The 25,936-nt window shown below is 45.4% G+C and overlaps 1 protein-coding gene across 1 annotated transcript in view; it reads right to left on the bottom strand.

The window, feature by feature from the left end:
• The window catches only part of APPL2 (adaptor protein, phosphotyrosine interacting with PH domain and leucine zipper 2), a 38,784-nt gene extending 23,043 nt beyond the window's left edge, over positions 1-15,741 (bottom strand). Inside the window, exons 1-4 of the mRNA XM_090272576.1 lie at positions 15,530-15,741; positions 8,916-9,014; positions 1,109-1,168; positions 458-529 (exon numbers count right to left, since the gene is read on the bottom strand). Of these exons, the coding sequence (XP_090128702.1) occupies positions 458-529; positions 1,109-1,168; positions 8,916-9,014; positions 15,530-15,583 (285 nt within the window). The 5' untranslated portion in view covers positions 15,584-15,741. The remainder of the gene's footprint in view (positions 1-457; positions 530-1,108; positions 1,169-8,915; positions 9,015-15,529) is intronic.
• Between the last annotated feature and the right edge of the window lie 10,195 nt (positions 15,742-25,936).

Raw genomic sequence — 25,936 nt, 5'->3', positions numbered from 1 at the left:
ACAAGCCAAGGACCACCTGAAGCCACCAGAAGCCACAAGATGCCAGGAAGGATCCTCTCCTAGAGCCTTTGGAGGGAGCAGGGCCCTGCCAGCAACTTAATTCCACACTTCTGGCTAACAGAACTGTGAGAGAATAAATTTCTACTGTTTAAAACCACATACTTGTAATTGTAAGAGCGGCCTTGAGAGACTATTACACCCTCCTTAGGAAACTAAATTCTTGGGAATCTTTCTTTTGGCCCATTGTTCACACTTACCAAGGCCATTCCTCTCTAACCAGAAACAAACAGGACAGTACACAGCCTCTTTTATGAAACAAATCTTATAATATCAACAAGTTGAGATAAAGTCTCAGATGTTTAAGCAGATGCCTAAAAATGGAAAGTAAACCAAAATAAAAACCAGAAGGAAGTTCAAAAGCAGAATCAAAAAACATTTGATCATATTGCCATCTTACCTCATCTACCACTTTGGAAAAATAGTGAAGTGTAGAGATTACTTCTTCATCGCCTTTGCCAAGAGCAAAATTCTAAGAACAAAGAATAAAAGAGGCAGGTGTTAGCTGAATGCTTGCGAATTCAGCACCAGCATCACCCCACAGCGCACACTCTCCACGTTGGCTTCCTCTCTTCTCCCGCGAGCACATCACGACAGAGCGTCTGATGGCAGAACCTGAGCCCTCCCCTTGTTCTGCCCCCACGATGCACCCCGCTGCCCCTCCCAAACTACTCCTTCGCTGGCCATCACCCTTCCGTTGGGACATCCTGACATCTCTGAGCCGACTTCCTGGAGTTGTAGGTGTCCATTTACCTGTAGTCCCTCAGGGACTAGGAACCAGCCCTCAAACGCAGCTGATGACTTCTGTAGGCTAATGAGAATACTTCATACAGACTTTCACGAGATGATGACATTAGGATTCATCGGGGGAAAGAAAAAGGCAAGAAAAAAGAAGAAAATGGAAAAGGACTATGGAAAAAAAGAGGGAGGAAAAGAGGGCAGAGGGGAGGATGGAAGGTCTCTAAAGAATGCCTTCGGAGAATTTCTTTTAAGAACTCCAGTTAAGAAAGTCCTGAGCACTGCATGATATGCCACATAAATATCAAGCTACCTGCTTTTCATACGCCAGGAGTTGCTTAGAGAGCTGCTGCGTGGCCAGGCACATTTCGTTCTGCACGGAGGAGAGAAAAGCAAGGAAGATTTGTCCAACGCACACACAGTCACTGAAAAACAGCACCTCAAGAGAATGACTTAAAAATATGTGTATGTAAAATAATTATTTTGTTAAATTATTTAAAAAAAACAAAATCAAATGTTAAAGCTTGCCCCACTGCCCACACCATTTACAAATTACTGCTCCTTCTGGCTATTGAATTAATATCAACAAATCTAGCGAACAATTATAATGTGGTCAACAAAGACATGGTCCCTGTCCTCCCGGAGCTTACAGGGAAAGCAGATTAAAAAAAAAAAAAAAAGTTACAAGCATAGTGAGAACCACAAAGGAAACATCTGATGCATTAGGGGGTTCAGAGAGGAAGACCCAGAGGGTTTCTAAGGAAGAGATGTTTTAAGCAGAGCCCTGGGGACAGCTTTCCAGAAGCAGGGACCAGTATGTGGGCAAAGCACAGTGCCTGCTGGAAGAGCCACAGAGCGGAGAGCAGTGGGAACAGGGAGGGGAGGGGCAGGGCATGGAGGCCGAGCAAGGGCACGCAGGACTCGGTGGCCCAGATTTAGACTTCATTCTAAGTGCAGCGGGAACTGCAGCAGCACGGGGACGTGATCAGACTGTACCAGACTAGGAGCGCTGGCTCGGTGAGGTGGGTGGTAACACGGACGCACAGCTGCAAAGCTGGGGGAGGCCCGTTTTGTGCCAGTTTTCACTGGCCAATACTGTCCGTTTTCCTCTTCTCTTTCTTGTTCCTCTAACACCTGGCTGCAACTACCTGCCCACTATCAATGGACCCAGCCTAGAAAACACGTCTTATATTTCCAAACCTCCGCGAAAGCTTCTCTTCAGATTCAGGGCTTATTCCTAACAGCAGGGCAGAGCCACCAGATCTGAGCTGGAGAAGATGGGGGTGGGGGTGGGTGGCTGGCCTGCCTTGGCCTTGACCTCCACTTACTTTCTAATTCTCCGGGGTTTGCTGTTCCTTTAAGGGTAAGGACTGACCTCTTCAGGGACTTGTTTTACTTTTCATGGTCCTCCTTTGCAAGACCCCGCAGAGCCTAATCCAACTTTTTTAGGACCCTATTTGCAGCTGGCTAACCCTTCCCCTGGCTTTCTTCATCTGCCCCAAGCGCAAGCATTAATAGGCCCCGTGGCTCTCTCCCTTTTTCCCAAAGTAAAGCCGGGTGAACCTCATGACCGCTCCTGGCTTTGGCACCCTACTGGGGCGCCAGCCCTTTCCCAACTAGCCGGAGCTGGCAGCGAGAGCGAGGCAGTGAGCAAGCCCGCAGCACTCTGCCAGGCATCTAGACTGGGCTGTGCAGCAGTTCCCAGCGCACAGCGGGCACCGGGTGGCGCTGGGTCAATGAATGAATGAACAAGCAAGGTTAGAAGATTCATCTCAATTGCAAGTTTAAAACAGTACCTGGAATCACGGTGTGAGGAGAAAAGTACTTCCTAATCCTACAAGAAAACATCACAAACGGGGGCAGGGGGCAATAAAATACAATGACTGGACAGGGATGACACAGCCCGCTGCCCTCCTCAGCGGTGCTGTGTGGAAGATCAGAGTGCGTGGGGACTCGCTGGGCTAATTCTCAGCTACATCAGAAACTCCCTTACTCCTCTGAGTTATTAGCACTGGATTTAAGGTGGATCTGCTCAAGCTACCTGGACATCTACCTGGGGTAGCACCAGGCCGACTACACTTATAGACCCACAGATTCACCCTAACAATAACAGCTAACATTTGCAGAGCACTTAATTCATGCCAGATGCCACCTCGAGTGCACTCAGCATTATCCATTTAATTCTGATAACCCTGTATGGCAGGTTCTAACTATTACCGCAGTTTTACAGATGAAAAAACTGAGGCGCAGAGAGGTTAAGCCACTTGCCCAAGGTCACACAGCTAGTCAGCAGCTGGGCTGGGATGTGAATCCAAATCTGTCTGATTCTAAAATCCACAATCTGAAACAGCACTCTCTAACATCCCAAGTCCTGCTGAGAGAGAGTTGAGATGGTCTCTGCTATAGCCTCGAGTTGACAAACTTTTCCTATAAAGGGACAGACAGTCATTATTTTTGGCTTGTGAGATAATATGGTTTCTGTAACAACTGCTCAACTCTGCTGTTGTAGCATAAAAGCAGCCATAAATAATCCGTAAATGAATGAGTCTAACTTCACTGCAATAAAAGTTTATTACAAAAACAAGAGGCCAGCCCAACAGCAGGAGGCTGCTGATCCTGTTTAGACAGTAAATGTTTCAGAAGTCCCACTTTTCTGCCACAGCTCTCTCAGGAGGTGCTCCATTAAGCTATAACATTTCTTTTATTTTAACTTTGGCTAAGTCTAAAATATTACTCCCCCATACCTGCATCCTTTAGAGACTGGTCAGCAGATATGATAGCCACCCTCCCTGCCTTCAGAAGAAGTGAGGGTCACAGGCTACTTGAATTCTTCTCCTCTCTCTCGAGTTTACTGGCAAGTGCTCCAAATGTAATGGAAAAACCAGCTAAGGAGCCGTCAGCATCACGCTACACCCAGGCTGAAGGACAACCCACCCCAGCGCAGGGGACAGGGGCGCACAACACACCAAAGCTGCTTTCCAAACCGCTGTGTAACAATGGACTCTGCCGCACCTCTCCTAGAAACCTCGGATGAAAAAGCTGTGCACTTCCACGTGCGTGTCACTTCAGGCAGCAAGATTCGGGTCTACCAGCATGATTTCACTGGGAACAAACCAGAATTAAAAGATGGCTCGTCACCTGTCCTGAAAAGAAACGCACCTTTCCTATACAGAGCACACTACAAGTCTTTGAACTAGACCAACTGTAACCTGACTCAGCTTAATGCACTGCACACCAAGCGTTTATGAACTGCTTTGCCAACACCAGCTAATTAATCCACACCCTCTCAGGTAAGTCCACACAATTATTTCTTCAACAAGACTTGCAAAACTGGAGCTTGAGTAAAGAGTAAATAAAGAAAGCTGCTAACACTTACTGAGTCCCTCCTAGTGCTTGACATTGCTGTTAAGTGCTTTTCATAAATTATCACATTTAATCCTTACAATGCACCTACGAAGTAGGGACTATCAGACACAATGACTTTCTAAAATCGCACAACTTGTAACTGGCAGGGCAAAGACTCAATTCAGATCTGGCAGACTCGAAACCTAAGGCCAGTTCTTAACACTATGCTATTCCAATCCACAGCCCCAAACTGTATCTAGTCACTACTCAGTGGGAAGGCCCCACAGAGCCTAGGCTAGGAACGTTAATCCCATCACTTTTCGAGTTGTAGTCCAGCAAAAGAGGTGGCCTAAAACTTAGATTCTTAATGGGTTTTGGTGAGTAAGCTTCCTTTGACATTGGAGTAACTCTCTGGTTACTGTCTATGCCACTTGATACCTCGTAAGAATCCTTTATAAAGATGACCCCCACACAGGGTTCACTGACAGGCTCTCCCACGTTAAACAGAGCCTCCCAAGGCTGTTGCCAAGGCAGAAAGACCAGTGGCTAGCAAACCTCAAAGGGAAACCTAGATGTTGGCAAAGGAATGTTTATCTTAAGGTGGCACAGAGCGCTTCCTAACTGCAACTGTCACCTGACACCCTGTGGACGGCACCAACCATGGTGAGCATGAATGGAGGGCCTGAGAGCAGGGACAGAGGAGACCCACTAGGGTCAAAGTCACCATGTGGGCATTTGCTTTGATCTACACCAGCTATTTGGCCAGAAACGCTTCCGAGCCAGGTGGCTGACAGTCCCATTTACCAGTGCTTACTGCAGAGCTGGGGTCAGGGGTCGCTCTAGTTCAGGGGACCTCGAGGTGGGAGGCACGTGGGGCAGGAAGAGGAGTGCAGCAGGAACGGAGGTAGAAAGCTGAGATGGGGCAGCCATGATTCCCAAGGCAGCAGGGAAGCCCTGAGGGACTTGGGCAAGAGAGCGAGATCAGATGTGAGCTGAAGAAAAGCCATGAGTGGCTGTGGTGGAAAAGAGACACTGAAGGGAGGCAATGGCATGAGGGGCAGGGGACCACTTGAAGAAGACACGTGAAAGAGAAGAACGGGCCTGAGCCCGAGCCAGAAAATGGAGAATGTGGCAGAGATCTGCGGGGTATTCCTGAGGCCAAAACAATAGAGTGTTCTAAGTGAGGAAGGAGAAGCCTAAAAAACTGGGCTCTGGCCTGGATGACAGATGGATGAATATGCCCCTAGCTAAGGACCCGAGGAGGGGACAGATTTGGGAGTGACAGTAAGCTGTGCACTGAAGCCAGGCATGGTGCCAGGCATTGGAGACAAAGAGAGTCTGCTCTCTGGGAGCTCCAGTCCACAGAGGGACAAGGACACCCCACTTGCTGCACCTTAAGTGCTCTGGCCAACAAGTACACAGGTCACCTGACACACAGGTGCATTCTGGCCAGGAAGGGAGAAAAGTCAGGAAGAAAAGGTACCCAACACATCTCGGACTTGAGGTCAGTCTTAAAAGCCAGGAAGCCATCTGCCAGGGAAGGGCTGACGGGGCTGCCTGGCGGCAGGAGTCGCATAGCAAAGTTTTGAGATGTGTAGAGGGGCCAACGCGTTCTAGAACAGCCCAAGATGAGGTTGATCCTCGGTGCAGGGAGAGCTTTGAGCGCCTGAGTTTAACCTCTGCCATGGTTACAGGGAGCCACAGAAGCATCTGAAGACAGCGACAGAAGGGAGGTTGGACGTGATCAATTCAGCTGTCGGATAGAGGAGGGACTGAAGAGGGAAGACACCTCCCCGAAGAGAATGCTGCAGGAGCCCAGGTGAGAATACGTACACATGCGCATCTATTCAGACACTATGGAGGTTCTTACTTATTTAGCCAATAGTTTGAAACATAGCAAATCTAAGTAACCTGTCTCTGCTTCGTCAATGCCTGAGAAATGTGCACAGCTTCCATCTTTCCAATGACCGATAATGGAGTACTCCGGTGCCACCCTGTGCAGAGGCACATCTGACACTGAAGAAAAGACCAGCTGGGACTCTAGGGACCGCTCTGAACTGCTGAAGGCAGCTTACAGACGACAGCTTCATTCTAGCACTTACGCCAAATAAAATTTAAAACCTCTCCCACCATCAGCAAAACTGCTCTCATAACTTTCCTCTAGTTTTTCTTGCCCTTCCTCTTTCTCAAACTGAGGTATGAAGGGCATTTGCTCTCTCAGAATACAGAAATTTACCACGTGGTCTGATTAAAACACCCTTTACGAACATTTATCATTTATCGGTAGCATAAACTTGGTTTTTAAAATATAATGAAAACCTACATCTTGCTAAGTACCTCTGTTTTCAAAAATTAAATTATAAAACTCTATTAATCTAATTCAACAGATCTAGGTATAAAATATTTAAGAAACAATGGCTGAATGAAAACACTGAGAAACAGAAATATATGTATACCGATCAAAGAGAAGTCGGAAAAGTTTTCTTTTTTAAATTAAAAACCAAACAAAACACCTAAGTCTTCAAATAAACCTGAGAAACCAACCGGCCCTGACCCAGCTGATCTGAATGCCGCTGACCACTGCTTGAAGCTGTCACTGAGCCTGGCGGCCAACCCAGATGTTCCTTCCCGCTAGCCTCTGCTGCAGGAAATGCCGAGGCAGGCGGAAGGATTTCTGGACGGGAGGAGAACCCATGTGATGATCATCTGGTGTGAATTAAAAGCCACTTACAGCCTCTTGGAACGCAAGACCCACTAACTTTGGCAAAATGTCGTTTTCTGGTTCAAAAGGCAAAACGCCTAAGAAAGTGTTTGCATATCAAGCAAATGACTCTGACAGATAGGGAAGGGAGAAGGAAGACTCTTGGGCGTAGCAGAGACACACTCCCTTAAGTCTTGGTGCTCTTACACAATACTTTAAACAGAAAATCATTTAATGACCATATTTAAATTACTGAATAGCAAGCAAGTTCAGGTATAAGCCCAGTAAAAAAAATTTTACTTTCTTAAATTTTGAATATTTAGGGGGAAATACAAAACATACAATATAAATAAACAGGGCTTAAAAAAATCGACAAAGTATGTCCCCAGTTTCTGAACATCTAACCAACAAACTTGCAAAATTACAAATGAGCACAATTCGTTCGGTCATTAAAACTAGTTCCAATTAGTTAGCTATACTTACAAGACAGTATAGTCTGCAATTCAGAGTCTCTGGCCTGATCTCTGGATATGAACTTTCAACAAGATCTCTTTCCCCACGTCACTGTCCCATGCACATCTCAAAATCAGCCTTTCAAGAGAACTATGATGACACCCCAGCCGTTGCACACGCATCCTTTTCCTCTTCCTGTGTCCTCCCAATGATCCACAGCGGGTGTTCAACTCAAAGGCCTGGGCATCACTCCTGATTCTTCCTTTACCCACCTGATCCCTTCACATCCAACTAATCACTGATCCACCTCCTAAAAAGCCCCTGAAATTCATCCACTTCTTCCCATCTCTACTGCCACCTGCCTAGTGCAGCAACCATCCCCGTGCTTAGTAGTTAAGAGTTTGGACTTCGACTGCACGCTGACCTGCTCTGCTATGTATTAATGGGGTGAACCTGGATGAGGTACTCACCATCGGAATCCTTAAGTCTCCTGACCTATATAAAATGAGGATAATAACAATACCCACCTTACACAATTGTTGGGAAATTTTAAAGAAATGATCCCTGTAAGAGCCCCTGAAACCGTGCCTGGAAGCTACTCAGTATTCGATAAACCTCAACTACCACAATCACCTTCTTGTTAAAGATGCCCAACACAATTCTTCTGGGTTAGCTGACATTCTCTCTAGCGCTGCTAACACTCTTAGGTAATTGCTTTGTCTGTCTCTCAGCCCAACTGTAAGCTCTCTAATGGCTAGGATCGAGTCTTCTTCCCGTATATGACATGAATAAATGATTAATAAAACAATGAGAATAAATGATTATATATGAATATTAAGAGCTATATAATAATGACTATACATGAGTATTAATATTATTATACAAGGAATGTGCTATTTCTTTAGAGATCATTCATGAGAAAAAGAAACATTAACATGTACAGGTTTAAGTCAGCAAAAAAATCAATAATCAAAAGAATCAGCTGCCACAATATTCTGATGTGTAACAGTGAATTTTATTTTTAAGTAACTCTCAAGTCTTCTCTTAGAAAGTAACATACACGAGCACTTCTTGGTCTTAAAAATATTCACTTTTGCTACTCAGCAATTTATTTTCCATGGTTTTGCAAGTCAGAGATATTTGTTCCTCAAAACAAAGAAGCCACCGAATAGTTTCAGAACTGTGACTCAAGTCTTTTCAGGGGAAGCGCTTGAAAAAACATCTCTACCCGCCCGCAGTGACATCCAAGACTGTGCATTTATGAGAAAGACAAAGAGCGTGTGTCAGAATACTGAACCCACTCATTCACAAGTAGGAAGAGGAGATTCAAAGGTTTCCCTCTGGGGTTGAATTTTTTTTTTTTAAATTAAAAGCAATGATGTGGTCCCTCTCTACTGGTTCTCCTAGTTACAGGGAAATTACTCTCTTTCTTCAGCAATGAAAACAGATTGTCCTCCGTTTCTGAAGGTGAACTGAAGTGAGAACCACAATTCTGATTTTATTTCAAAATTTTAAATGGTGCTGCTCTGACTCAAATTTCTCAGCCTCCTGAGAGAAGTTCCAGATGAGGGCAGAGGGCCCCTCCTCTGCTCCTGCCCTGGTGAGGGGACAAGCAGGGTACCTGGGCTCCATAGACGCGCTGCATCGCCTGGAGCAGCTGGTTGGTATAATCCGTGAGGGTGCCCGCATCTTCTTCAAATACACTCAGTAAGGAGCGAGTCTGAGAGGAAAGAAGAAAAGGGGTCAATTTCATCTCTCAGTGGAAGTTACAAAAGAGGTAGGACACACACACAGAAATGGGGGGAGAAGGTGCCTGTTCTCTGGGTTTATTCGTTTATTGGTACGAGTACAAGTTGATTCCTACGGCTTTCACTTAGGACTCCTTTTCTAATCCTATAGGCTACAGAACAGGGACAAACAATACAATTTGAGTTGGGGCCAGAAAAGGAAAGCCAGTTTTTAAAAGATTGAGACTCATGGCTATTATCTGTCTCAACTTTAGCCTCTATAAGCACCAGTTAAGCCCATCCAATAGAATGAGTGTTAAAAGGGCAGCCTCTCCCTTTGAGCCCATAAACTGACGTGGGCCCCGTCTGTGTACCCGGGGCGTGGACATCCAGCACTGCATGATCCCGGCAGCTAACCAGCTGTCTGGTTTCTGCCATCTTGGACGTCTTGCAAGAGTGTGTCATTCTTTCCTCTTACAGTACTACAGTCAATTTCCTTGTCTTTCATCATATATTATCCAACCAATTTTCAAACTCACGGCCAGGAAATTTGGGGTACCCTGGGTCCACCAGTGGTAGATCTGAGCACAAAATTCACATAACAAGTTAACAAGAATTCTAGTTCACTTTCTTCAGGAAGTGTACACAATGATCTTTTTTCTATTCCATTCCGTTCTGTTCCATTTGTAAACAAAAATTATGGTTGTGACCCACTGGATCTAATAATCTATTAATCGATGTCCATCAATAGATGAAAAACACTGGTTTAGAATTCCTCACTCCATCTCTATAAAATATACCTTTTATTTGGGAAAAAAAAAAAGATTGTTACAAGATATTCTCAGAACCTACCCCGCGTGGTCTATCTCTCCCTGTTTATTCATTCATGCATGCATTTCTGCCTTCACTCAATACCCGATGAAACACTGTTCTGGGGACTGAGACTCAAAGGTGATGTGAAGAAACTCTATATTCTCCGGGGGCTTATAGTCTGTTGGCACCTCTCAAAGAATCTGGGATCACCTTGGGACCCTGTCAGTCCTGGATCCAAATTTGCAGTTAATGAGTTAATGAACGCACAAAAAGTGCCCACGAATGATATTGATTATACAGAAGATAATGAACCTTCACTGATACACTGTGGACACTAAGGGCTTTACAGGCACGATTTCACTTCAACGCTACGGCACCACTGCCACCTACGCAGCTATCCATAAATGTCATCTAACAATAGAGGACCTTTTCCTACTCATGGTGCCGGTGCTGGAGGAGCCCACCAACGTTAAGATTCTGTCACCTTTCTTTGCTACAACTGATATGTCTAAGAGAATGGGAAGGAAAGGCAGCGATACAACTGGATTGAGGATATTTAATATTTTTGCAACTACTGATATTCATTTCTGATTTTTAATACTCTTAGGAATAAAACAGAATGGAAAACGAGAAGATGAAAAGAGAAGACTTGTCTAAGTGTCCGCCACAAAGAGATCAGAAAGAAAACTACAACTGCCATTGACTCTGTACCTATAAGTCAGAGGCTGTGCTGAGCACCAAGTATTTGTTACTTCATTTAATACTTCCAGCAACTTTGTGAGGCAGATACCATGGTTACATTAACCCTATTTTACAGATAACGACACTGAAGTTCATCAAGCTTAGGAAACTTGTCCAACCTCCCACGGCTGGGAAGCAGCTGGGCGGTGATGTAAACACCCCAGTTTGCTGGCCTCAACGGCCATGCTTCTTCCGCAGCAGGAGGCTGCATCCGCCTCCCAGCAGGGTGAGTTCTATCTCTGGGCATGCCCTTTAGTCCAGAGTCCTGCCTGGAGGCAGGATGGGGGCTGCCGAGGGCTGGCTTCTCTTTGGTCATCTACTGTCAGGCTCTCACCTATGAGAACTGCCAAAGAACCACATCACAGGTGCTGTTTTTCTTTTTTTTTTCTTTATTTATACTTTGGACATATTTACCATGACACCCATTAAAACTTTTTAATTTAACTAGGCCATGATCTCCCCTGAGAAAAAAAAAAAAACATCCCCAGCTATCTCAGACACTGTTTTGATTTTGAGGCAGGATAGGAAGAAGCCAGGAAGATTCCTCAGAAAGTGGAATGGGGAAACAAGACAGACAGCTGATGCAAACTGGCCTCACCCAGCACCCTGACTCACTTGCCTCTTTCTCTCTTGCACTACCACTCCCTTAAGCATTAAGCCCTCAAGACAATGAGGTTCTGATCAGCATCAAATAATCTTAGGAACAAAGCCCTGGGTCTGCTGACCACAGACAAGAGTTTTGGTCAAACTAGAGATAACATCGAGGCCTCAGCTGTGTTTCAGCTCCAGGCCCAGAAAAGCAGCAAAACCAGACTAAGCAACGCCATGGCTGACATCAGGACCAGATGCAAGGATTAAGGACCGTCTAACCTAACACTGACCCATAAGTAAAGACCACAACCCTGAAAGGACACACCTGGAAAGCTGATGAATAGTTCTACTGAGGTCCTCCCCTGAGATCTCCCCTAAAACTCCCACTTTTATAAAACACTTAAAAACCCTGAAGACGAAGGACCCAGTGCAGGCCCTCTCCTGCGCCTCTTCCCTCAGGCACATACCTAGCTTTCCTTCCCTTCTCCTATGCTCTGCGGGCCCTGCTTCTGCCTCTGTAACTTGTTTCTTGAGTCAACGCAGCCCAGCTGGCTCACTTCTTCGGCCTCTGTGACTTTCCTTCTAAAAGGCTAAATAAATAACCTTCTTGCACTCGTTTTTCACTCTGAATTCTTTCTTCGCTGAACTCAAGAACCAAGGTCTAACACTGCCATTAGCAATGTCACTTATCAGCTCCACATCTGCTTAAACTTAGATTTGGAACAACAGGAATGTTCTGAGACATAAGAAAGGAATGAGACCAACGACTAGGCAAAGGTACGCCAGTGCAAAGATTCTACAAAAAGGTCAGAAAGCTATTGGTGCATATCACTTATAAAGACAATAACAGCAATCATTTATGGAGTTACCATGACATGAAGACACTCTACATATGCTGCTGATTCTTCATAAGAATTCCATTAAGTACCTATTTTTATTCTAACTTTAGAGATGTCAAAAAACAAGCTAAGAGAGGGTAAGTTGCTTACGGTAACAATGGAATCAGGATTTGAATTCCACCTTTTTTCTACTGTTCTACACTCTCAAGGGTTTGCCAGGCCAGAAACACAAAACCAAGCACCCTATGGGTAGAGCCTCAGCTCCACATCACCCCTCTATCTTAAAGAAACTGGGTGTTACCTAATAAAATAGTCCTAGATGTTTTTTACTCAAGAATCGCCATCTAATTATACAATGGTAGACGTTTAATAGCTCTGATTGTAAAATATGTATGCTTAATTTATATGTAAATATTTTATCATGTAAAAACGATTAAAGTTTTTATACCTATAACTTGGCAGAGGGTGAGAAGTGTCTCGGTAGAACCAAGTCTACTGAAAGAGAAAATGTACTACAGACAAAGAGAAGAGCAGGTAAAAACTTCTCCACAATGAAGACATAACCACCAGGCTGTGTTTTGAGGCACCCTGCCTGACCGAAGACAGGCCTGGTTTGGTCAGAGAGGGCTATTCCCACAGCTTGACTACTCACTGCATAAGCTCAGAGCTAAGTCTTTTTATCTCTCTGTGCTTCAGTTCTGCCAACTGCAAAGGAAACAAACAAACAAAATCAAAACCAAACAGCAAGCAATAGTGCTTTTGTCTTCAACTTATCTCAAAAGCAAAAGAGAATAAGCGAAGAAGTCGGAGCTGCGGCCCGCTCAAAGCTGCGTTTGTGTTCCTATCACAGCAGAACCCACACTGGACTGGAATTGCAGCTTTCCTTATCTGTCTCCGGGAACAGACTGGGAACCGGTGGAGGGCAGGCACTCTTATCTCACTTGTCATGACTTCCCAGCATCTGGTGAGAAGCGGAGGCTCGCTCGCAAACAGCGATGGAGACAAGCATCTCAATCCCTAAAACCCTACCTCTCCTAGATCAGCGGTAACCGGAAACAATACGTGTACACACATAGACTAGTCGTATAAGACATCACGCAGTTCTGAAAAGGAGTAAGTGAATAGAGGTGTCTAAGGTCAGGCAACTGCTATTCACCTCTTCCTGGGCCACTAAGTTCAAACACAAAAGCCTCTGTGTTCATCTAACGAAACCTATGCAACCAGGTTACTGGAGCAACCCTCATAACTACTCGACATAAAACTAGAGGAAACAAACAATAGGTGGTTTCTTAGGATCTTTTCCTTTTCGTGAAATAACATTCTAGGTCACCAATGACAGAAAAGCCAGGTGTTAGGTAGTTGGGCCAACTTAAACAATACAGGCAGGCTGCCTGGGTTCTAATCCTGACTCTGCCACCTGATAATGTATAATCTTGGGCAAGTTATTTAACTTCTCTGCTCCCTAGTAATTCTAATAGAGCACCTACCTCAAAAGATTGTTGGAAGGATTAAGTGAGTTAATCTAAGTAAAGCTACGCAAAGTATTCAGAACAGCGTGTGGCACATAAAATGCGTGTGGGATACAGGTGTTTGCTACTGTTTTTATTCTTTACACAGCGGACGAAGGAGCTGGACTAGAGGCTTTCCAGTTCCAAGTCTATGAGTCTCCTTGGCAGTAAAGCTGTACCAGGAAGATGCTCATACAAGAGTAAATAAATATGCTCTGATGATTACCAAAGACCATCTTGAAAGTTAGCATCCATTCACCAACCTTACCAAGAAACCTAATAGGGTGACACCCACGTTTGAAAAGCAATGACAAATTCCCCACATTACAAGGAACATGAAATAGGAATGACAATGCCTCGAAACCTCCTCTGCCACATATAAGCTCAGAGTTACAAACCATGCCGACAGGAAAAAATTCTAAGCTTCTAGAGCCCCTTCCAAATCACCTGCTCCATGTCCCTCATTCTGCAGATGAGAACAGTAGGCCAAGATGGGGATGAGAGACTTGCTCAAATCACATGATAAGTCAGCGGCAGAGCCAGAATTAGGGCCCGGGGCTCCTGACTTGTTTGCCAGACCTCTTTTCGACTTCCTCAGAGCTGCGCAAACCCAGTAAACCACAACAGTGCCTATGCATTTACGGGAGAGCCAGAAATTCGGGTGACTTATCGGTGAGGGCAACGTGGAGAACAGTGAGGGCAACCCCCCGTCTTGCCCGGCTCGCCCTTCGCCATGCTCAGTGAGGAAAGCCAAACGGTTGTTAGAACTTCTACATTATTATCTCCGATCCTCCACAATACGTGTGCGAACGAACGAAACGACTCCTACCCAGGGCTTTGGCACCGTAACGTGCCAAAAGTCTAGCGACTTCAAAGAGGCCTTTGTAAACTCAATCAGACCAGCAGATGCCAATTAAAAAAAAAAAAAAAATCACCACTGGCTTACAATTCATCACCAAGAAATGGGCACAAGGTGACTAAGCCCACAGCCCTTTGGACGACTTATTCCAACCTGGAGAGAGGCAGCGTGGCTGTAGGTAAGCCCAAAGGATCATCCCGGGACTGCAATCCACTGGGAAGAAAAAGGGAAAACAAAACAAAACAAAACAAAAACAAAAAGAGAAAACTGTGAAAGGAAAAGAGGTTAATCTCATGCTTATTTTCCAAGAGTTGAGACACCAGGGAATACAGAGGCTGATTTAAATATGCCGGGGATGCAGAACCAGCAGGGCAGATCCGAAGCTGGGGACATGTTGATGGAGAACCGAAGTTCCCCCGGGGGAAGGGGCACGGAGGTACGAACTAATGCCGGGCTGCACCCGTTTGCGCTCCGCACACACCGGCCTCCACCTGCAGCGCTCGGAGGACGCGGCTCTCCTCTCCAGGACGCTGATGGAGCTCTGCGCGCCAAATGGGGCTGCTATTGTTAATGTTCTCTCCGCAAATGAGAAAACGGTGCCAAAGGGAGGCTTGGTACCGCCGGGAGAGCCAGGCTCTGCCCTACATCCACCAGGTCCCATGACAGCAGGAACAGCGGTAGTAATAATAACAAAGATGCCTCCTTTATTCCGCGCGATGTATCGGCCATTGTCTGTAACAGCTTGACAGGCGTTTGCTCCTTTAATTCTAACAACGCTAAGAGGCACGTATGATTCTTATCCTCATTTCACAGATGTCAAAACTTAGGCACAAAAACGTTAAGTTGTTTGGCCGCGGCACTCAGCGGAGTGAGCGGCGGAGCCCGCGTTTAGGCCGGGCAGCCTCGGTCTCAGCCTACTTTGGAGAGGGGTCAGGACACAAAGGCTCCGGCCGCGGGGGGCTTGCCCGGGTTCTCTAGCTCTGCCAGAGGGACGCCCGCTCTCGGGGCGCCCCGGGCTCGGGACGCCGGGCCCGCCCCCTCCTCGTCCCGGAGGGGACCTGAGCTGAGCACTCCCTGCCTCCACCCGGGGGGCCGGCTGGAGGGGCCTCCTCGGCCTCAGCCCTCAGGCGAGGGGGGATCGGAGCGGCGGGAGGTACCTGGGGGCTGTCCTGCAACGCCTCCTCCAGCAGCAGCTTGTCCACGGCGGGCATGGTGCCGCGCGGCTCGGCTGAGGGCCGGATGGAAGGACTGAGGGCAGTACGCGCGGCCGCAGAGGCTGCTCCCGGCTCAGGATACCAGGCGGACGCTGTGTGCTCGCGACCGCCTCGCGCGCTCCCACGCCTGGCCAGCGGTGGCCACCACCTCCTCCTGCCTCCCGGCCCTGAGCCCAGCCCTGAGCCCAGCCCTCCTCGGAGCCCGATCAACAGGAAGTGTGGCGAGCGCCTGGCCTGGTACAGGAAGTGTGGCGGCCGCTTCCGCCCGCCCACGCCTCGCGGGATACCGCGGACTCTCCCGGACCCTCGCTGCTTTTTGAGCGCCTGGGGTGATAATATCCGCGGTTATGGGGCCCGGTACTTATGCCAGTTGGTGTATGTAAAGCCCAAGAAGCGGGGCTGGAGGGTGGAAAGATGAGGTTGGCTACCCAGAAAACTTTTGAATCGGAGGAGCGAGGCACGAATGGGTTTTGCTGTCCTGACGCTTGGCACTTTTTTTTTTAAGGGAAGGAAAACTACACTTCTACACCACTTTTTCTAGACAAATCGCAGGGCCCCCGAAATAATTCTTAGAACAGAGAGGCCATCTAGGTTTAAGGAAAATCGGATCACTAAAACATTTGTGAGATTCAGACGTAACCATTTTTGAAACCACAGTCCTTTATTTTGAACAGTATGATTAGATTTCATCCTCATGGTTTATGTTTTGTCATTTTGGAAATTTCATAACCAGGTTTTTAGAATTGGGAAGTTTAAGTATTCCAGTTCAACATTTTCATGTATAAATAAATTTTTTAAAAAGGGGCCCAGAGCGTGAAGTGATTTGGTCAGGGTCAAACAGTTAAGGAAAGCTAGAGGAAGGGGAGGAAGAGAGATGTTGGCGAGCGCTCAGGGAAGACTGGCAAATGGAACTTGACTTTTCTTTCATTTACCAAACTCAAGAGTTTCAGAGTTTCTTCTTTAGAGATCAATAGGATTTGTTCCATAGCAAGCATGTCACCAGAATCGCCAGGCAGAATATGCTAAAATTATACAAATTATATATTCTACAGAAACGCCTAGGTATGTTAAGGTACAATCTGATTTGCAGACGCTTCAGAAAGTCTGATCACAGGCTGTCTGATCCCTTGAAAACTCCAAGGTTGTTATTTCCAGTGAGCTCCAGCGAGCACCTACCTTTCCTGAGCCTTGTATGGCCTCCATGGGGAAATCATCCAGCATCCTTTTTCCTTGTTGTGAAGTATAATGCTCACATCATGTAGCTGCCTTTTCCTGTATGTTCTGTCAAGTACCATTCAGGTAATTTAACCTCATACAGTGTCCCAGCCCTCTCCTGACTGAAATCCTGTTCCTCAAGGTCAAACTCATTAAACTCTTCCTTCCCCCTTCCTGGCCCCAAATATCACTCCCGCCTCTGAACCGCCATCACCTTGTCTTCCAACATGTCTTACCCACTAGCGCTTTTATGGGGCATAGGTCTTACCCCCTGTGTAAATAGTGAGCCTCTGAGGAGCATAGCATGTCACAGTCCTTTATTCTGAATACGGAGACACAGCGTAAGAAATACATGAATGCTCTTTGACACGCTCATCTATTCCAGCTCTTCCAATCACTTAAGAGAAATTTATACCAAATTTCCATCTTGCTTTGTTCTTAGTCTTCCGTCCAGTTAGAGACACAACAGTTATTAATCGCCTACCGGGTAAACAATAGTGATCCTGCTCATAAGAATAGTATGATTGTACCAAGGGAAAGATGTGCATACATTTTAATTTTAAAATAGATATAAAAGGGAGACAGCGCCCCCCAGAACCCTAGGAAGGACTCAGAAGTCACCCTGGAAGTCACATTTTTCATGGGCCACCTCATCTCATAATTAAAGTTACTTTTCCTGAAACACCAGTACTCAAAACTGTTTACACAGTGTTTTCACACAATGCCATTCCTTTTTTTTTTTTTTTTTTTACATTTTATTGCTACTTATGGGCTAAACAGCTTTAGTGGGCTTTCTTGGCACTTAAGTATCACTTATAATATTGTTTCTATGGGAAAATGCATCCCAAATTCAAAACAACTCAGTTACAAAAACCAACTCTGGGACTACAACATATTTGGAAATTGTTAATTTTATTAATTTCATTAATTCTTCCATTCATAAATACAGACTGTTCAATGTTAAGGACTGTGTTTCCTACTTCTTTTACTGTCTCTTATCATGACTCATTTAAATTATGAAGCCAAATGTCCTCCTCTTCAACAGATAATCTGTGAAAAACGATGTAAAAGGAATTTTATATAAGCATGAGAATTTTTTAAAGTTTTATTTAAAAATATCTGCCTCTATTAAACTATTGTGAGGGTGAATTTTAAACATTCACCCAACTGTATCTGAAATTGCTGGCCAGCTGTGACGCTGGTGACAGGAAGTATTATACAAAGATGGGCAATTTAGGACGGCCATATCCTTTGGGGAGAGAAAGGATGAACTCTATGGAGCTGTAACCTCTTCGCCATTGAACACCAACAGGGAAAAGGACATGAACTGTTTCCATAGGCACCTATCTATGTGTCTTGTATTAACCAGGACTTGTTCAGTTGCAAATAACAGAAACCTAACTCCAGTTAGCTTAAAGAAAACATAAAAGTTTTGAAGAGATTGAGGGGGGAAGAGGCTGCATTTCTTAGATTATCTGTATACTGATGAGAATGACCCAGTAGAGTGGGCGGGGTGGGGTGTGGAATCGAAGATATGGGAGAGCGAAGTGACAATTGCGGGAACACAGTCCTTGAGCAGACAAAGAACAGTAGGATTCACATCGCATACGAAGGGGATAGAAGCAGCAACAGTGCATTCAGATTGATACATGTAACAATAGGTTGGCAGATTAAATGGAGGAGGATGAAGGAATTCTTTATCTGATTGCTTTTATTTCCTCAGTAAAATAAGAAACGAGGCCATCAGCTCAAAGCAATGATGGTGAGAGGGTGTTGGCAATTTGAGAAGAGAGTGAAGGGTACGATAAAGTCATCTTGAGGCATGAGAAGATGAGGCTTAAGTATTAATATCCCCATTTTGCAGATGCTGAAACTCAAGCTCAGACAAATGACATGACAGAGACCAGGTTCCAAAGGCCAGGACTGTGCCTACAGCACCCCAAAGAGAAAAAAGAAGTTAGCTCAGTAGGAAGCCTAAGGCTAGTTGACCCAAGGACCTCTCATTCCTTGCCTTCCGGGGGCCCACATTGTGTCCAATCTACAGGACATGCTTTTTAAATGGTTGTCGACTGCTCCCGTTTTCTCTGTCTAAGACTCCTGTGACATCAGGCTATTGCTTCACTGACTCATCCCACCTACTTTGTCTCCCTACAGCCAATCCGTAGAAGCTAAGAGAGGAAACTGAAGACCCCCAAGGAGGTCTGTAGTCCTTCAGGTCTGAGAGACCACTATGGAAAACAATAAAAAAAAAAGACAAAGAAGGGGAAAGGACCTTGTCAGTGCTGAGTATTCATCTCATGGTGGAGATTGGCCTGTGACTTTCACTCAATATACAAATTTGATCATGACACTCTGCTGTTTTAAAAAAACCCTTTGGTGATAATAGGCTCAAAAAACAATAATAATAGTGAGCAGGCACTTACTGAGCTATTACTATGTGCCAGGAACCATACCTGCATTTCATCTGCATGAATACATTACCTGCATTGTCTTCTGGCATTTTATCCAAAAGCTCCTTGGTTGCTTGCTGTTATAATCCCCATTTTGAAGATGAGGAAGCTGAGGCCTAGGATGGTTAAAGAACTGCCCACAATTAACTAATATCAAAGCTGGCATTTAGATGCAGGCAGTCTGCCTCTGGAAGATAGTCTTTCCCAAACTCTTCAGAGGTCTTCATCAGAGGCTCCCTGTTGCCTACAGTGTCCCATCTGTATTCTCCAGCAGGGACACTGCCCACCCCCCTGCATGATCTAGCCCTGACTCATCTCCTGCCATGACCCTTTGCACAGTTGCCATCTGAGGGTCATTGTAGTCATTGAAAACACTCTGTCGGGTGTGCCTGTATTTGTGCAGAGATTGTTTCCCTCAACCCCAAATGCCCTTTCCTGCCTGGGCTGCTTGACATACTCATCTTCTCAAGCTCAGCTAAATATCACTCCTGTAGTCAGTGAAATTCAATTCAGTGCATATTAATTAAGCATGTACTTTGTTCTAAACCCCAAGCAAGGCACTGAAAGTTTAATAATGTAATAGAGATGTGGATTGCCTGCCTTCAAGGGAGTTTCTGGTCATTAAAGAGATGAGCGTGCTGATAAGGGACACACAGGCTGCAGGGAGCACATAATAGAAGGCTGACGTGACATTTCTGGAAATCAGGAGAGGAGCGTGGTTGAGAAAAGTGGCCACCGTTAGTCAGCCAGTCTTGCTGGTAGTAGTTGCCACATCTTCATGTTTGTGGCTCTGTCTGTTGCTAATGATAAGTCATTCTTGCAAGTAAATATATCAATATTAGTTAAGTTTATATGTACAGTATACTTTATAACTCTTTTGAGCAGTACTCTGAGAAATAAGAAGTTTGGGAAGAAAAAGCATCCTTAAGTAGCAATTTTGACACAAGAGCCTGTTGTGCTGTTCGCCTTGCTAGAAGAGATGACTGTCGTAGCTATGTGGAAGCTGGAGAGTTGATCTTTTATCAGGCTTAGTGTGCCCTGCTGAAAACCAAGGGTTCTTCTCACATATTGCTCGTGGGAATGTAAAACGGCGCTGCCACTGTGGAAAACGGTTTGACAGCTCCTCAAGATGTGAAGCACAGAGTTATCACATGACCCAGCAAGTCGCTCCCAGTGTGTACCCAAGAGAATTAAAAACATCTGTCCACACAAAAATGTGAACATGAATGTTAAGAGTAGCATTATTCCTAACAGCCAAAAGTGGGAGACAACCCAAGCGTCCATCAACTGTAGATGGTTTAACCTAATATGGTATTAAGGTATATACCCATACAATGGAACGTTATTATTATTATTTAGCAAGAAAAAGGAATGAAATACTGACACATTCTACAATGTAGATGAATCTTGAAAACAATCGTCGGCAGCCGTCTGTCTCGAGAGACGATGGTGTAGCTTCTTAAGAGTCTATCTGCACCGCCGAGAATGGCTGTGCAGTCCAACTCGGGAGTGACACGGTATCTGTCTCCTCCCATATTGAATCGACATCTTGTGATGACGCTGGAGTGTCCTCTCCAGTGCAGCTGAAGCTACAGAGCCTGGGCAGGGTGATATGGAGGGTCTGCTGTTGCCCATGCAGCAGACCCCCCCTCTCTTCGCAGCTGAAGGGTCCAAGGGAAAGACGGAGTCAATACAGCTTGGCTTCAGGTGCGCCGCAGGAGTTGCTGGTGTTGACTACAACGTCGAACCACCTTAGGGACTCCGGCTCCGGATTTTCTGTCAGGGTTTACTCCCTTAGCCTTTCCCCTGAAGAGGTATGCCGCAAGGCAGCGGAGGTTTTTTGGAGTCAGAGTTTTCCTTCTCTGATGTGCCCTGACTGGAAGATCGAACCAGCGACACTTAGCTCGCAGGCCGATGCTCGATCCACTGAGCCAAACCAGCCAGGGGACTTGAAAACAATATGCTAAATAAAAGAAGCCAGACACAAAAGACCACATATTACATGACTCAACCTATATGAAATGTCCAGGATAGGAAAACCCATGGATATAGAAAGTAGGTGAATGGTTGCCAGAAAGACTGGAGCGGGGAGAGAATGGGGAGCAATTGCTAATGGGTATGAGGTTTATGTGGGAGGCGATGAAGTGATCTAGAATGAGGCAGTGATGATGGTCGTACGACCTTATGAATCTACTAAAAACAAGCAAACCCATACAGTTGTAGATCTTCAAATGATGAATTTTATGATATATAAATTATATCTCAATTAAAAATAATTGTTTTTTAAAATATGGGGTTCTATTATTGAAAGGGAAGAGGAGTAAGTAACAATTAAGGGACAGTGGTCTCTGCCACAATTCCCTAGAATGAAGTAGTCAGAAAAGATTGCCCTTAGATTTCATTTGGGTTAATGGGATGGAAGGAAAAGAAGGTTCTATAAAGAAGAGAATATGACAATAAATGGAAAGGCAGGCTTGAGAAAAGATCACAGAGAGTTGTTCTCAAGATCTGAAGCCTTGGACTCAGTTTGTTATCACCTCCTTGTAACTCTGCTGGCAATTAAGACTTGACTTTCCATTTGAATTCATAAAACAAGACAAAGCTTAGCAAAATCAGGTTCCAGCGATAAGGTCACTGATTTTAAACTTCTGCAAAATCAGCAACTAGGCTCTCTGGTACCAATGACTTTTAAAGTGGAAGTAGGCAGAGCCTGGGAAACACTCCAGAGAACTCACTGTCTGGCCCTCATTACTTTTGGTGAGTAAGCAAGAAACTTGGAAGTTCAGCAGCATAAATATCCCTAAATTTGAAGTCCTGAGTTTAGAGAAAGGCGTGCTAAGAATAAGGAACGTGTTAGGAAGGAAGTGTGGCATCACGGAGAGGTGACTGACTCGGGAGTACTAAAACACACCTCCATTCGAGACTTGGCATTGTGGCTTCCTAGCAGTGAGACCTCGAGCAGTTGCTCACCTTCCCGAGACTCGGTTCACTTCTCCATGATATGGGAATACTGTCTGTCCCAAGCTGTTTCCACGGGCACCTAACCACATATTCTGTATTAATCAGGACTCCTTCCATCGAATGTGACAGAAGCCTAACTGCAGTTAGCCTAAGAAAAATTTAAAAGGCTGGAAGAGGGTGGAGGGGAGGAAGGGGAGTCTGGGTTTCTTAGTGAATATCTCCTGTGTGTCAAGGCCTATGTTCAGAGCTGGGAACACACTGGGAACAAGACAGGCAGGATCCCCTCCTTCTAAGACCTTACACTTCAGCTTGTTCTCAGTAAATGTCATTTTACTTTCGCCTCCTTTCCTTGCACCTCCCAAGGAGTAACCGAATCAGTCATACATATTTTAAGACTTTCTATGCTTCCACCTTCTGCTCAGGATTCTCTTTCTCTGCTCCATTCTCAGGTACCAAGACATGGATGTTTGATCTTCCAGACTTGCTTTGTTTTTTCAACCATTGCAAAAGCCAACATAGAATGACCATGAAACCAGCCCATTAGCCCCTGCATCAGCTTGGGGCCTTCTCATCCAATTATTTCAGAGATTATTCCACTTAGTCTCAAGAAAGCCACTAAATGCTGACTCCTGTTTCCAATCTCTTTCCCTCACCTAATGGTTTCTCTCACCAATTTGAGGTTTATTTCCTTGTAACACAGACCATATCTGGTAATCAAAACTGCATGTGTCTCAGTTGGAGTGCCGCTGGCTCCAGAGCTCAGATCAGGCTAACCAGAGACAGAACAGAACGGCTGTTCAGATGCTTGAGTTCTTGCTGACATACGCCTACTTTCCACCCTCCCTTCTCTTATCCTTGACCTTCCCTCAGCTTCATGTCATTTCTAAGTGTTCTTCAGTGGAGAAGAATGTCATGAAGACTTCTTTGATAAAAGTACCCTTACTCATACAGAGCTGATTCTCTCCATTGTTCTCCCAGCTGAGAGGAAATTCTTTTTGCTTAAGCATGGCTAAAAGAAGAAATATTTTGGAAAATCTGAGAAAACTCACTTCAGAAACTCTTTGTGACTTAGAGAATGGAATTAGGTTTTAGGTGAAGAGGTTACCCAAGGGCCATACTGTGGACTGAGTTGTGTCCCCACATCAACTTCATATATTGAAGCCCAAATCCCCGATGTGCTGGTATTTGGAGACAGGCCCCCTCTTTGGGAGGTAATTGGGATTAGATGAGGTCGTGAGAGTGGAACCCCTATGGTGCGGTTAGTGGCTTTATAAAGAAGAGGAAGAGAGAGAGATCATTCCCTCTCCACCCTGTGAAGACTCAGTGAGAAAGCAGCCATCTGCAAGCCAGGAAGAAGGCCCTTTCCCAGAACAGAATCAGGCAACACTTTGGTCTTGGACTTCCTAGCCTCCTGAGGCCATAATTAACTTCCACATGACTCTTATAAGTGCTGGCTACTGTTGAATACTTTGAGACGGTTCAGGGCCTGTTAGAGGCTAGATTGAACACGTCAATTGTCTCAGCCACTCACTGCCCTTTATTGATTTAAATGATGAGCCCATCTGACCTTTGACACATTGGAAGGGGTAATGGGTTGCTGGCTCCAATGATCACTTGAAATCATTCCCAATCTATGAATAGGTTTTCATGGAATTCTTGTTCCTGAATAAAGTACTATTTATGGAGGACTCAGCTCTTAGTCACAGCATGTTGGCTCACTCTGCTTCCCCAGAAGGTGCTGGAGGAGGTCATCAAGAGGCTATGACCACCAGTTGACCTGAGAGCTGGACTCAGGCAATCAGGGGCTCCTCATCCTCACCATATCTTTGGAATATACGCTCCACCCATCGTTCCCACTGTGGGAGCTGTTTCAAGGACACAGCCCTGAGAGAGCCAGGTGTTGTCAAGGCCATCTAGACGAAATACGTGACTGAACACAGTGAAGGTCTTCTGTAAACTTTACTATTCTGCTGGGTGAGTATGGAGATTCCCCTCCTCTTACGACCACTCAAGACAAGCCTCATCAGTAAGCTCCTTTGCTTATTAAACCTCCACCTGCCAATCTGGAGCAGTCTACCTCTTTCTTTGGTCTCTCCCTGCACTCTGCACATGGGGGCCAGTTACAAACTGCAGGAAGGTCAATGAAGATTTAAACAAGGCAGATGGGATTGTCCCTCTCTAGCTTGAAATTGTTCTATAGCAACTTCGCCCATCAAATACAATATTTTAGAATACTTGGGGTAGAATAATAATAATAATAATACCAATAACAATAATAGACAGTGCCAACTTCCATAAATGGAGGCCTAATAAACATGTCAGATGTGCTAGATGCCATAGATACTCATATATCGTCGTCGTCGGCAGCCGTCCGTCTCGAGAGACGATGGTGTAGCTTCTTAAGAGTCTATCTGCACCGCCGAGAATGGCTGTGCAGTCCGACTCGGGAGTGACACGGTATCTGTCTCCTCCCGTGTTGAATCGACATCTTGCGATGACGCTGGAGTGTCCTCTCCAGTGGAGCTGAGGCTACAGAGCCTGGGCAGGGTGATATGGAGGGTCTGCTGTTGCCCATGCAGCAGACCCCCCCTCTCTTCGCAGCTGAAGGGTCCAAGGGAAAGACGGAGTCAATACAGCTTGGCTTCAGGTGCGCCGCAGGAGTTGCCGGTGTTGACTACAACGTCAAACCGCCTTAGGGACTCCGGCTCCGGATTTTCTGTCGGGGTTTACTCCCCTAGCCTTTCCCCTGAAGAGGTATGCCGCAAGGCAGCGGAGGTTTTTTGGAGTCAGAGTTTTCCTTCTCTGGATACTCATATATATATGTGTATATATATACATATATATATAATCTTACAATAATCATGCAAGTTATGTATCATTATTCTTTTTTTGTGTAGCTATTTTAATATTGAAGATGGAAGAAAATATATAACATTTTCAGCATATTATGCTTTATTATTTTAAGGAAGGTAAAAACACCACTGAAATGCAAGAAAAAGACTTTGCAGTGTATGGAGAAGGTGCTCTGACTCTGCCAAAGGTGGTTTGCAAAGTTTCATGCTGGATATCTCTTGCTTGACGTTGTTCCATGGTCAGGGAGATCAATTGAAGTTAATAGTAATCAAATCGCGACACTCTTTTAGGAAGTTGCTTGAGTTATGCTCCAGAATATTCAAGAGATAAACCAAGAAGCAGTAAGGCATGGGGTCCAAGTCACACGGTTATTAGGAAATAGTGTATCCAACCTCATTTATTCAGCTTCTTTCTAGCGATGCATCTCTTATGGACACAGGAACAGTTGTCTTCATCAACTCTTTTCCTGGGCTCGAGCGAAGGGAAGGCGGAGAGGACCAGAGACGCCTGGGGAGAGCCTGGCACGGTGGCCCCGAGGGGAGAAGTGGGGAAACAGCCGACCGGGCCCCAGCGCTGGCCCATCCCCAGCACTGCAGGCAGACCATCTGTATCATTATTCTTGTCTTGCTCATTAGGAAACAGAGGCCCCATACATAGCAAGTTGGGACATAGAACTGAGGTTTGGATTCCGATCTATCTGACTCCAGCGCATACGCTTTGTTCACTGCACTGCACTGGCCTCTGTACCAAAAATGTGATTCCATTCCTGGATCCTGCTTTCTGGGATACTATGTAATTGAGTCAGTGTTTGATGTTAGAAAAGTACAAGCCTGCTGGTCCAGGGAGCAATGAAAATACATCTGAAATAGGA

The sequence above is a fragment of the Furipterus horrens genome, unplaced genomic scaffold (assembly GCF_987537825.1).
Source record: "Furipterus horrens unplaced genomic scaffold, mFurHor1.1.pri manual_scaffold_4, whole genome shotgun sequence".
In the NCBI taxonomy this organism is placed as follows: Eukaryota; Metazoa; Chordata; class Mammalia; order Chiroptera; family Furipteridae; genus Furipterus; species Furipterus horrens.
This window is presented reverse-complemented; position numbering and strand designations above follow the sequence as displayed.